The sequence below is a fragment of the Trachemys scripta genome, chromosome 1 (genome assembly GCF_013100865.1).
Source record: "Trachemys scripta elegans isolate TJP31775 chromosome 1, CAS_Tse_1.0, whole genome shotgun sequence".
In the NCBI taxonomy this organism is placed as follows: Eukaryota; Metazoa; Chordata; order Testudines; family Emydidae; genus Trachemys; species Trachemys scripta.
In genome coordinates, this window is record NC_048298.1 from 85,745,873 (window position 1) to 85,757,613 (window position 11,741).

General features: G+C 41.4%; 3 protein-coding genes across 3 annotated transcripts; 2 read left to right on the forward strand and 1 right to left on the reverse strand.

The window, feature by feature from the left end:
- Positions 1–5,274: 5,274 nt before the first annotated feature.
- Positions 5,275–6,085, forward strand: LOC117879172 (histone H1-like). The gene has a single exon (XM_034774174.1). The coding sequence runs from the start codon at positions 5,302–5,304 to the stop codon at positions 5,953–5,955; it is 654 nt and encodes a 217-aa protein (XP_034630065.1). The 5' UTR covers positions 5,275–5,301; the 3' UTR covers positions 5,956–6,085.
- A 961-nt stretch (positions 6,086–7,046) lies between these two features.
- LOC117879221 (histone H2A type 2-C) lies at positions 7,047–7,566 on the reverse strand. Its single transcript, XM_034774254.1, has one exon. The coding sequence runs from the start codon at positions 7,534–7,536 to the stop codon at positions 7,147–7,149; it is 390 nt and encodes a 129-aa protein (XP_034630145.1). The 5' UTR covers positions 7,537–7,566; the 3' UTR covers positions 7,047–7,146.
- A 290-nt stretch (positions 7,567–7,856) lies between these two features.
- On the forward strand, positions 7,857–8,575 carry LOC117879258 (histone H2B 8). Its single transcript, XM_034774313.1, has one exon. The coding sequence runs from the start codon at positions 7,879–7,881 to the stop codon at positions 8,257–8,259; it is 381 nt and encodes a 126-aa protein (XP_034630204.1). The 5' UTR covers positions 7,857–7,878; the 3' UTR covers positions 8,260–8,575.
- The last annotated feature ends 3,166 nt before the right edge of the window (positions 8,576–11,741 follow it).

The window sequence follows — 11,741 nt, forward strand, 5'->3', positions numbered from 1 at the left end:
CACCTTGTGATTTCTATCCATAGAGATTCATCTATATAGTCTTCTCCACTCAGAAAATTAATCTTGATGAATTCTTTGGTATGCTTTACTGAGCTTCTCCACAACCTCTTTGGCCTAATCTCTTTCTTGTATAGTTTTTAACTAGTAATTACAGTATCGCATTGTTTTTAGTCGTTCCACCCAGTTTATGTAATGCATATTTTATCAAGGTCCTTGAACTTTTCAAGGCGTGATAGTTCACATTTTTATTTGTAAACTTCTAGCATTAGGATATATAAATGTACAATTTTAATGGTTGTGACGTTGTGCAGTCTATATGGTTTTATAAAAACATGATAATAAGTGAATATAATGTAACTGGGATAGTTTTAGAAAAAAATATGGTAATAAGTGAATATAACGTAACTGAGATATGCTTCATGCAAAAGGTCTCTTGTAAGGTATCATTACAAAACTCATAATCTACTGAGTGTGATCATCCTATTTGTAGAAATGTACCACCCACAAGAGAGGAGCCATCATGAAGAATCCCCTAGCTATCACCTGAGCTGCAACAAGAGCTGTACCAGGGGAAAGAATTGTGCCCAGGCTTGGAAGGTGTCCAGTCTGAGAAAAAACTTACCGAAGCATCTCTGAGGGTGAGATTATCTGTATTCAGTTTGATTAGGCATAGATTTGTGCATTTTATTTTATTTTGCTTGGTGATTTACTTTGTTCTGTCTGTTACTACTTGGAACCACTTAGATCCTACTGTCTGTATTTAATAAAATCACTTTTTATTTAGTAATTTACTCAGAGTATGTATTAATACCTGGGGGAGCAAACAACTGTGCATATTTCTCTATCAGTGTTATAGAGGGCAAACAATTTATGAGTTTGCCCTCCATACGCTTTATGCAGGGTAAAACGGATTTATCTGGGTTTAGGCCCCATTGGGAGTTGGACATCTGAGTGCTAGAGACAAACACACTTCTGTGAGCTGTTTTCAGGTAAACTTGCAGCTTTGGGGCAAGTGATTCAGACCCTGGTTCTGTGTTGGAGCCAGACGGGAGTGTCTGGCTCAGCAAGACAGGGTGCTGGAGTCCTGAGCTGGCAGGGAAAACAGGAGCAGGGATAGTCTTTGCACATCAGGTGGCAGCTCCCAAGGGGGTTTCTGTGATCCAACCCGTCACAATGGTTAATTATGAATTATTTATTATTGGCCAGGAGCCTATTTTTAACCCCTCCATTAGACAGTCTGAAAATTTTACCTCTGGGTTTTATCCTAGACTTCTTCACAGTTCATCTGTAATTTGCATTAGAAATTGTATTGGATACAAAGACACTGTTCTATTACTAGTGTCTTTAAACAGATGCCTGTCTAATTTGTGTGTTCCTCAGCTTCCCAGATAAGTGTGCTCCTCCCAGGCCATCCTTACCATTTTTACCCCCACATGCCCTTTCCTGTATAATATTCTGATTTCAGGAGGAACACCCCTAGATAATCCACAAAGTGAAATACACACTTAAATTCGAGCTCTGAATACCATCCTTCTTTATTTGCTTATTTACAATTTATGAGTATTATCTACAAGACATACCAGTGATTTTACCTTATTGATTAAACCAATCTTTAAAGCTAAATGCTGAATAGGGAATGGGGCAATATTTATTTGGCTATATATACTTTTACATGAAATACAAACTTCTGCAAATGTGAAATGTATTACATCTTGAAAGGGGACATTAATAAACACAGAGATAAAAGACAAAAGCACTGCCTTTGTCATCACACAAAAGTACCCATTAATTTGGCTAGAAAAAAAAATAAGAATTTAATTAAGGCAGCCTAATTGGAAGTTGTGTGCTACCTCAAGAACATACTCTGAAAATCTAGAGTCATCCTAGATGATTTCTTACTGTCAGAATTTTTAATGTAGGTAAGCAGCAACAGTGACGTCTTGTGATTAAAGGATACACGTTATGGGCGTGTTACAGCTCTTTTCAATGCTCATGTAGTGGCTCTTAAAAGAGCCTTAGAGTATTTTGGAAAATTCAAGTAGTCAGAATGCAGCGGTACAGCCTTTAAGCCCGCTCACCCCGGATACGCCGGGCTAACTGGATGTCTTTAGGCATGATGGTGACTCTCTTGGCGTGAATAGCACACAGGTTGGTGTCCTCAAAGAGCCCCACCAAGTAAGCCTCACTAGCCTCCTGCAGGGCCATAACGGCCGAGCTCTGGAAGCGCAAATCAGTTTTGAAGTCCTGGGCGATTTCACGGACCAGGCGCTGGAAGGGCAGCTTGCGGATGAGCAGCTCAGTAGATTTCTGGTAGCGGCGGATCTCTCGCAGGGCTACAGTGCCGGGCCGATAACGATGAGGCTTTTTCACTCCCCCAGTGGCAGGCGCGCTCTTCCGAGCAGCTTTGGTAGCCAGCTGCTTACGGGGGGCTTTGCCACCAGTAGATTTACGGGCAGTCTGCTTGGTCCTAGCCATTTCAGAAAACGCACGGTCTCTCAACTTCAAATAAAAGATTGTACTGCTCTAGAGGTATTTATAGAAAAAAATCTTCTCTCTGATTGGCTTATGAGAAGAAGCCAAGCTCCATTGGCTAATTTGAAAATGTGTAAATCCCGCGCTTCGCTATGCAAAGAAATGAGATACTGCTAGTCTACTCTTACTGTTTCCCGGATCTATTCTCGCCACCACTATCCCATTCCCTGAAATTTACGATTCTTGGACCACACCAGCGTCCCGTTTTCCTGCGGTTTCCTTTCTTGCTGAAACCCCTTCGCCATACAGAATCCTTCCCTTCCCTGCCTCCCACGTTTATCTCTTTTTTATTTATATATTTTATTTTTAAATTGAACAATTTGTGTTAATCTGTATACCATTCCCTCGTCCTCCTCTTAACGTTGAACAATCGTCACCAGCATCAATCTCAGGAGACAGGGGAGTTAAACCACATGGGCAGCAAATCTCTCTGTGCCTGTTCTAGTTAGTGTTTTAATTAGCAGGCTTTCAGAAGATGAAAGCACTACCTCACACTTCTTCCCTCTCATACTGAAGGGCACCCCCTTTTTTATGAAGAATCTCTTTACTGTCCTTCCACACTGCCTTAAGCCTCAAACAGATTACAGACCAGGGGCAGTCTTAAATTGTAATTCCTTGCAATATTTAAGTAGTAAAAGGATAACTTTTCTTTATCTGCATTTTCATCCTATCTTGTTTTACAAGAAACCACCTGGTTTAGCAGATGGCCTTCAGGAGCAGAAAAATAATGCACAGCTCGATAGATATAAATCTCTTTCCTTCTCTCCCCTTTCTTCGCTCCTAAAACAAACAAAAAATCAGACCTTTGCTCACTTTTCAATTAGATCAGACATCATTACATAAAAACTGTTCAAGCCACCTGCTTATCTTTTATATACCTCACCCCAAACTACACACAATAATTGCTCTCTTTTAAATGTTATTTTTCTTCAGATTCATGGGAATAAAGGTCTTTAAAAGACTGCAGAAGGTTTTCTTTTGTTTTGGAAAGTAGAGAGAACATTCTGAATGAGTACTTAATGCATCCTCCAACTGCTATACATTATTTCTGCTTAAAAGAGAAAATTAGAATGATATAAATACAGAGGATTTTCACTGGCTAATCACTGTAGAAGAATTTTCAAATTCACCCATGGGTTTCATCCCATTCCCAGTAGCCAGATAGAAATCACAAAGAATCTGAACCCTTTCCCTCACTCAGTTCAAAGAATGGCCTAAAACTTCCAACCCCATTATACAATTACAGTGTGGCTATTTTCCTATAGGGCAGAGTTTGCAGAAATAGAATGGTTGGCTCCCACACTCAGACTCTTAACTTGTTGGAAGCTGTATCTTCCAAACCTATTTCTTAAAAAAATATTACAACCGAAAATTCTTTTTAATATTTCAATAATGCTGCTTTCTAGCTGGAGCGGGAATCTAGTTGATGAGTGTCTGCTGTCACTCAGCTTGCCAAAGAATGTTTTGGAAGGCCCTACAAAGCCATCCCCAGTCATAGGATCATTTACTGCAGAAAGTATTTAGAACAATCTTCTTCTCAATAAAAGCTTTAATATTTTAAATCCACCACATGAATGTATTTTATGAGTTTCACCTCTTCAAGGATCCACCCTTTTTCCGTATATGTGATATAGAGCTGCAGAAAAAAAATACAACTTCTATGAAACCACCTATTTTTATTAGGCCCACGAAGGATAATTTCTTGCTTAGAATACAGGTAGGAATATTAAATGTAGTTTTACTGAAAGTTATGTATTTAGTAGTTTAGCATTTCCCCCCCCCCTGGAGTTAAAGAAGCTACTATAATATCAGTTCTTATTGTGAAAGCTTGAAAGATCTGAATTGTTTCTAATGGGGTGGAGGGATGGACAGCCACCAATGCTGTAGAGAGCGTGGCCCTGGCCTTTCTCAGCATAGACCACATACCTAATGACCATCTTGCTGTCTAGCATGTTCATCAGATGATAGTATTGTGGACTATAATCCCCAAGAAAACTTTCAACACACTCCAAGTCTATTTGTAAATCAGCTCCCAACGATAAGCTAAGAATGATAATTTATCTTATACGGGAACACTTACAAAGATGCAACTTAAAAACTATTCCCATAAAGATTTCCAGTGCATAAACATATCTCCATAAGTCTCTAATTAGTTATTGGTGTTGTGGAAATAGGAAATATTTAAAAAGATTTAATGGAAGTGAAAGATTTAGTTCAGGGAGCTAGATCTCAATCTATGTTCAAAGCCTGAAAGAAGTTTGCCTTACTTTCTTCACTTTAAAATCATTTTACAGAGGAAATTGATTCAAATCAAGGGTTTTCTACCCTGATATATAGAAAACGCCGTAAAGAATAATATTTAATTGTAAGTGTGGTTTTATGAACAACTATTACCTTTTATTTCACAAGGAAAAACTAGTTTCACTGTCCCTAAATCTCTACAATTCCAAGATTTAATGTTTATTGACTCTTCTTTAAACCCACCTTTATTCAACTTGAAATTCTGCTGAACAAAAATACCCAGTTTCCTCTTCACTCAGGTAAGAAATTGGGTTATTGTGAGGCAGATATTGGACAAAAAAATACACTTTTTTAAAAAAATGTGAAAAAACACAAATCGAGCGGGAAGAAGACTCCGATCTGCCTTGCTGGGCGGGTTCCTTAACGCACCAATCACAGGGCTGCTCCTGTATATAAATACCAGGCAACTGAACTAATCCACCCCAAGTGGTTTGGTTTTGCTAGTGTGTAAGAGAAATAATAGTCACTATGTCCGAAACGGCACCTGTTGCAGCTCCTGCTGTCTCTGCTCCTGAGGCTAAAGCCGCCGCTAAGAAACCGAAGAAGACGACAGGCGGCTCTAAAGCCCGTAAGCCTCCAGGTCCCAGCGTGACCGAGCTGATCACCAAGGCGGTGTCCGCTTCCAAGGAGCGCAAAGGGGTCTCTCTGGCCGCTCTTAAGAAGGCTTTGGCCGCCGGAGGGTACGATGTGGAGAAAAGCAACAGCCGCATCAAAGTAGGACTCAAGAGCCTGGTGAGCAAAGGTACGTTGGTGCAGACTAAAGGCACCGGCGCATCGGGCTCTTTTAAACTCAACAAGAAACCGACTGAGACCAAGGAAAAGGCGCCGAAGAAAAAGCCAGCGGCAAAGCCTAAGAAACCAGCTGCCAAGAAACCTGCCAGCGCCGCCAAGAAACCCAAAAAGGCTGCGGTGGCGAAAAAAAGCCCGAAAAAAGTCAAGAAACCAGCAGCTGCCGCGCCCAAGAAAGCGGCCAAGAGCCCGAAAAAGGTTAAAGCGGCTAAGCCCAAGAAGGCAGCTAAGAGCCCGGCTAAGGCCAAAGCGGTGAAACCTAAGGTAGCCAAGCCTAAGCCAACCAAACCTAAAGTAGCAAAGGCTAAGAAGGCAGCGCCCAAGAAGAAGTAAAGAGTCACTTTCTTTTTAGATGAACCCAACGGCTCTTTTAAGAGCCACCCATCCCTTTCAAAAACAGAGCTGATTCACTTACTGTAACGTCAGGCTGCTTTCTACGACCAGTTCCCTTCCTCCCTTACCATTATACAAACTGAGGGGTAAAGAGAACTGCTCTGGGTCAAGGAGAAGCGACTCCGGTCAAAGGTATGTACAGGGTGTGCAATTTACTGTAGTAGCTCATTCTCCCTAACCCCGAGTAAAGAGACTATAGTAATTCCGGCTTTAATTTCCTCCCTTCGCCCCCCGCATTCATGGTTATTTTTTCTAGTCTCTAAGGTGCCACAAGTACTCCTGTTCTTTTTACCTAGAGCGTGCAGCTTTCAAGCAGTTGGAGGAAACAGGCCTCCCCATATATTCTCAAAGGGATGAGTCAGAATATATGTGCCCTGTCCTTTGGTCACAGGGCGAGTTACAGGGCTCGATGATTGTATATGGACAAAATCCTTTTCTGGTTTGCTGGTGGGAGGGAATGAAGCAGTTGGTATATTTGAAAAGCCCGCTCTGTGCAAGGATTGGCCAGACAACCCGGAACGTTATTCCCGTTCAGAGGAAATCCGTCTACTTTCATTAACTCTCTAACTGTTGAAGAGGAGAGTCTTGATAAATGTTTTAGTTCAAATTTATTCCCCGGCCTTCCCGCCAAAGTCAATTCATAGGCCTTTTGGAAAACTTTCAAATCTAGAACAAATAACCGATAGAGGGTACCGTATTTCCCATTTTATGTTATTGCAAAGCAACAGGTTACTGTCATATTAGGAATTCCCGCCTTTTCACACTGGCCAAACAATTACACGAAAAGGAAATGGTGCCAATTTAATCCGGCTTTCAACGGTGAACTCACTGTCCGGGAAGTTTCTGTCTTCTACAAACCTTACGAACACGTATTTCAAATTAGGAGAGACTCAGTGTCTTGTTTGTAGGAAAACAGACTTCTGCAGAATTGTTAAATTTTAGTTCAGATACCTATATTCCAGCTATTGTAACTCCAATTCAATCATTTATTCCCAGAAAGGAAAAAAAGTTATTCTTTTAAAAATGTGATGGTTACAGGTAATTAAGCCCTTTTTTGATTTTGTGGGTGGCTCTGAAAAGAGCCTTTGGGTTGGTTTTGAACTGAAGATTTCTGCTGCTTTCTGATCAGCTTCACTTGCTCTTGGCCTTGTGGCTCTCAGTTTTCTTGGGGAGCAGCACTGCCTGGATGTTGGGCAGAACACCCCCCTGAGCGATCGTCACTTTGCCAAGCAGTTTGTTGAGCTCCTCGTCGTTACGGATGGCGAGCTGCAGGTGACGGGGGATGATCCTAGTTTTCTTGTTGTCCCGAGCAGCGTTGCCGGCTAACTCGAGAATCTCAGCGGTCAGATACTCGAGCACCGCGGCCATATAGACCGGGGCTCCTGCTCCTACCCGCTCAGCGTAATTACCTTTGCGAAGCAGACGATGCACTCGACCCACCGGGAACTGCAGCCCAGCCCGCGAGGAGCGAGACTTTGCCTTAGCCCTCGCTTTGCCTCCCTGCTTTCCTCTGCCTGACATTGTAAATCACAAAAAAAGAAACTGCTATGATAGTCGACAAAAGTCAGAAAAAAATGAGTTTCGCGCTGCCTTTATATATTTTCTATTTGGAGTTTTCAAAGATTGTGATAGGCTGAAAAGTACGAATTGTCTGAACAGCCAATGGCGATGGAGATGTAACTCTGACCAATGAGAAGGTTAATGGAACATTCGAAACCCGTCTATTGTCTCAGAACCAATAGAAAATCAGTAAAGTGAGACTTTAGTGTGCATAAGTTCTCTATAAATAGAGCTACTGTCAGCTTCTTTCGTCGTTGCAATTTTTTTTTATTTAAGCAGTGTGTGAGAGAACACAGACCAAAAATGCCGGAGCCAGCAAAATCTGCTCCCGCTCCCAAGAAGGGCTCTAAAAAAGCTGTGACTAAGACTCAGAAAAAGGGCGATAAGAAGCGCAGAAAGACGAGGAAGGAGAGTTATTCCATCTACGTGTACAAAGTGCTGAAACAAGTTCACCCGGACACCGGTATCTCCTCTAAGGCCATGGGGATCATGAACTCCTTTGTGAACGACATCTTCGAGCGCATTGCGGGGGAAGCGTCTCGCCTGGCTCATTACAACAAGCGTTCAACCATCACTTCCCGGGAGATCCAGACCGCTGTGCGCCTGCTTCTGCCGGGGGAGCTGGCCAAACATGCCGTGTCTGAGGGCACCAAGGCCGTCACCAAGTACACCAGCTCCAAGTAAATAGTTTGTTATAAGACTACGAACACCTTTAACCCAAAGGCTCTTTTAAGAGCCATCCACTTTATCACCCAAGGAGCTCTAATATCACTAACTGCTGCTGCTTGTGTTCTTCAAACTACAACAAAGTGTATTTTTTAAAACAAACTGTATTTGTGCTTTAGTTTCAGGCAACTTGTTAAAGCATTTTTTAAAATTGCATATGCCCCCTATATCGAGGGGGGACTGATTTCGTTTTAGTAAATGGCATTGTCAATTTAAACTATATAGGGGTTTCAATTTTTAAGGAAAAAATGTAGGTGTTCCTCGTCCTTCTCGTTTCTCCCCCTCCCAACCAATATTTCGGTGAGGTGTCCCGCCCCCACCCCCAAGAAATATAAAATATGGCTAAACGGTTTGTCCAGTAAATAAAATATTTGAAATTTTACCAGATGACACGGTTCAGTACTCTATTTTACTAAAGAATAATCCTAGAGGTTCGCCTAAAAAGTTTTGGCTCCATGAATATCCTTATCTGCTTATTCACAATTTATAAATCCTATCTGCCTGAAGGATAGTTGGTTTGCCTCATTGTTTCTATCATTCTTTAAATTCCTGTAGCTAAAACTCAAATGCTTTCCCGCCTCTCTCTAGTTTATCTGAATAATCTTGCTATTTGGGACTATTAGTATAAGAATATAAATATAAACATTAACAAATGTTACAAATTATGGGGGTGTTACAGCTCCTTTCAGCGTGAATGTAGTGGGTTTTAAAAGACCCTTTTGGTCGTTTGGAAGTTGCAGAAGAGAGCTGAGCTGAGCAGCCTGTAAACCCTTTCACCACTGTTACGCCGGCGTAACTGGATGTCCTTGAGCAGGAGGTGACTCTCTTTGGCGTGAATAACACACAGGTTAAATTTAATATCTGCAAAGAGCCCCGCCAAGCAGGGTTCGCTGGCTTCCTCTCAGGCCATAACGGCCGAGCTCTGGAAGCACAGATAGAAAGCTGTCGCCACAAGCTGGCTGGTTCCCTGAAATTCAGGATCCTAGAACCAGCCCAGTACCGCGTTCTTCTGCTGCCCCTCCTCTCCTCCCCCGACACTCGGTCTACAAAACCGCCTTCCCTTTTCTGCCACCTCGGTGCATATTTTATTTCTTCCATTATATCAGAGGCTCCATGTATCGCTATTTTTCTTTCAGAACGACCAGTCCATTAATCAATATCATCCCTGCTCTCTGTCTTTTACCGCTGAATAACCATCATGCACACAAATCATTGGAGATAAGGAAGGGGTGGGGATAATAGAAATAGTTAACCCACAGAATGGGCTGAAACCTCTCTCGATCCTCGTTGTAGTTTGTGTTTTAATCTGTGGTGTGGTTATTTAGAGGGTGGCACAACTACCCTTCAATAATTATCAAGGTTCCTTCTTATCATTCGTATACCCCACCTCAAACTAACCCATTGGCGACTTGTTTACAGGTTACTTCTAGCGAGATTGAGAATAAAGGTTTCCACGTGATCATCTGTTTAAAAGCAAAATAGAAAATACTTTGACTACCCCCACCGTAGCCCTTTGTTACACGATGGTGTTTCAAAATCCAATAGAAAATCCCGCAGAAGATAATTTTATACTCAGTGAATATTCAAAACGCCACCTACAGAAGTCTAGGTAGTTCTAAGTATTTTCAAAGAGGAAATACAGCGGAAGGTTAGCATTAACCAATCCTTTAGCAGCGCGGGCTTTTCAAACTAACCAATGGGTAAATCTCGCTTTCAATAGCCAAACAGAAAAGATATTTTGGTCCCTAAATCACCCCGTTTCTCCCTTCCCTGTTCCCTCATTTTCTATCCTCATCTTCACCCCTTGGAGACCAGAGCTGATGTGCGACTCCAGGAACAGCCCCCCCCCCCTCCCTAAATAAATAAAAATAAAAAGATTTCTAGCAGGGACTGGAAAGAGCTCTTCTGTCCTTTCCCGGGAGATTCCGCCCCATGTGAGACTGCTGCCGGAGGAAATGGCTAAACAGACTGCTCCAAAGGCCACCTCCAATTAACGGGCATTTTAAGAAGAGTTTTTAGAACCACCCAATCCTCTTTAAAGGGTTTTAATACTTCTCTTTAAATATATTACTTGAATATGTAGCAAATGAAATAAAGTACATAACTAAACAGTAATCAAGCCTGTGCTTTCCTGAGCCCTCTTACAATTAATGACTTGTTCTCCAAGTATCCCCACCCCAATATGTGCCATGGAGCTAGAGAACATAAACAGCTGTTTTCATACGATGTTTCTTACTGGTCAACATACTAATTATCTGCCTACTAAAATAACATGATTAAATAGTAAGTGTAGTTTTCTTTGGTAGGACAATATATATTTACAATTTAGCATGTAGAATAAAAGCCTAGAACAGTTCTTATCGTGAAAGCATAGATGGCTCTGAGAAGACCTTTTGATTTAAATTTTTGATCATTCCTGGGGGAAAGAAAAGAACCTTTATTTGCTGAATCAGTAGAATGCAGCTTACAGCATAGACCACATCCATGGCAGTCACAGTCTTCCACTTGACACGTTCAGTGTAAGTAACAGCATCGCGCATCACATTCTCTAAGAAAACCTTTAGTACCTGTAAAGATATTTCAGGATCACCAACCAGACCCATAGGTTACCTTATGAACCTAGGTAATCAGACTAGCACTACTTGCTGTAGCAGATGACCACAGCTAATTCCAAGTTCAGAACCAAGGAACATGTTTATTTCAGCAGATGTACAGAATGCCACACCCCAGTGATCAATTGGGGGTGTGTAGCCAATGCATTTGCTACATCTACACATATACAAAATGCTGTATAGAAACAAAGGCAAAGACTTAAGTCGCAGCACACTCTTTTTTTACCCCAAATGATACGTTTTTATCAATTCCTCCCCCCAATTTGTTATATTATAATAATTAATATTTATGACCATCTACAAAATCCACAGTACAGAATAGAGTATATATCATGTTTATCTATTTACCAGCAACAACAAAGCTATTAATCTCATTTAAGACATGAACTTACCTTTTTTTTTCCTGGTCATGTTTGGGAGGTGTCTTTTTTGTCCTGTACCCAAGTTAGAGACATTCAGGAACATTCAAAAAACTGAATAACAGGATATTTAGTAAGCCAAGAAGGCTTTGTCTGTTCTCTTTCCCAAAAGGTTTATCCAAAGGTGTTATTAACCAAACTAAACTAGGCCAACATTTACATGACATATGCATCTGCTTATATATTAGCCAAGATATGATTCATTAAATATACTTAGGCCCTTACCATCTTATATAAGGTAGTTCCCCTTCCCTTCCTTACAGTACCCAAAAGTCTTCTCATAGATCAGTCCTGAAATATGCTTCATGTCCCAGGGCATGCCAGGCAATGAATAGCCAGCTTCATAATATCCTAGAAGTTACTGCAACACTCCTACTGTTCCAGTGGCATTTAGTTCCACCTTCCTCAA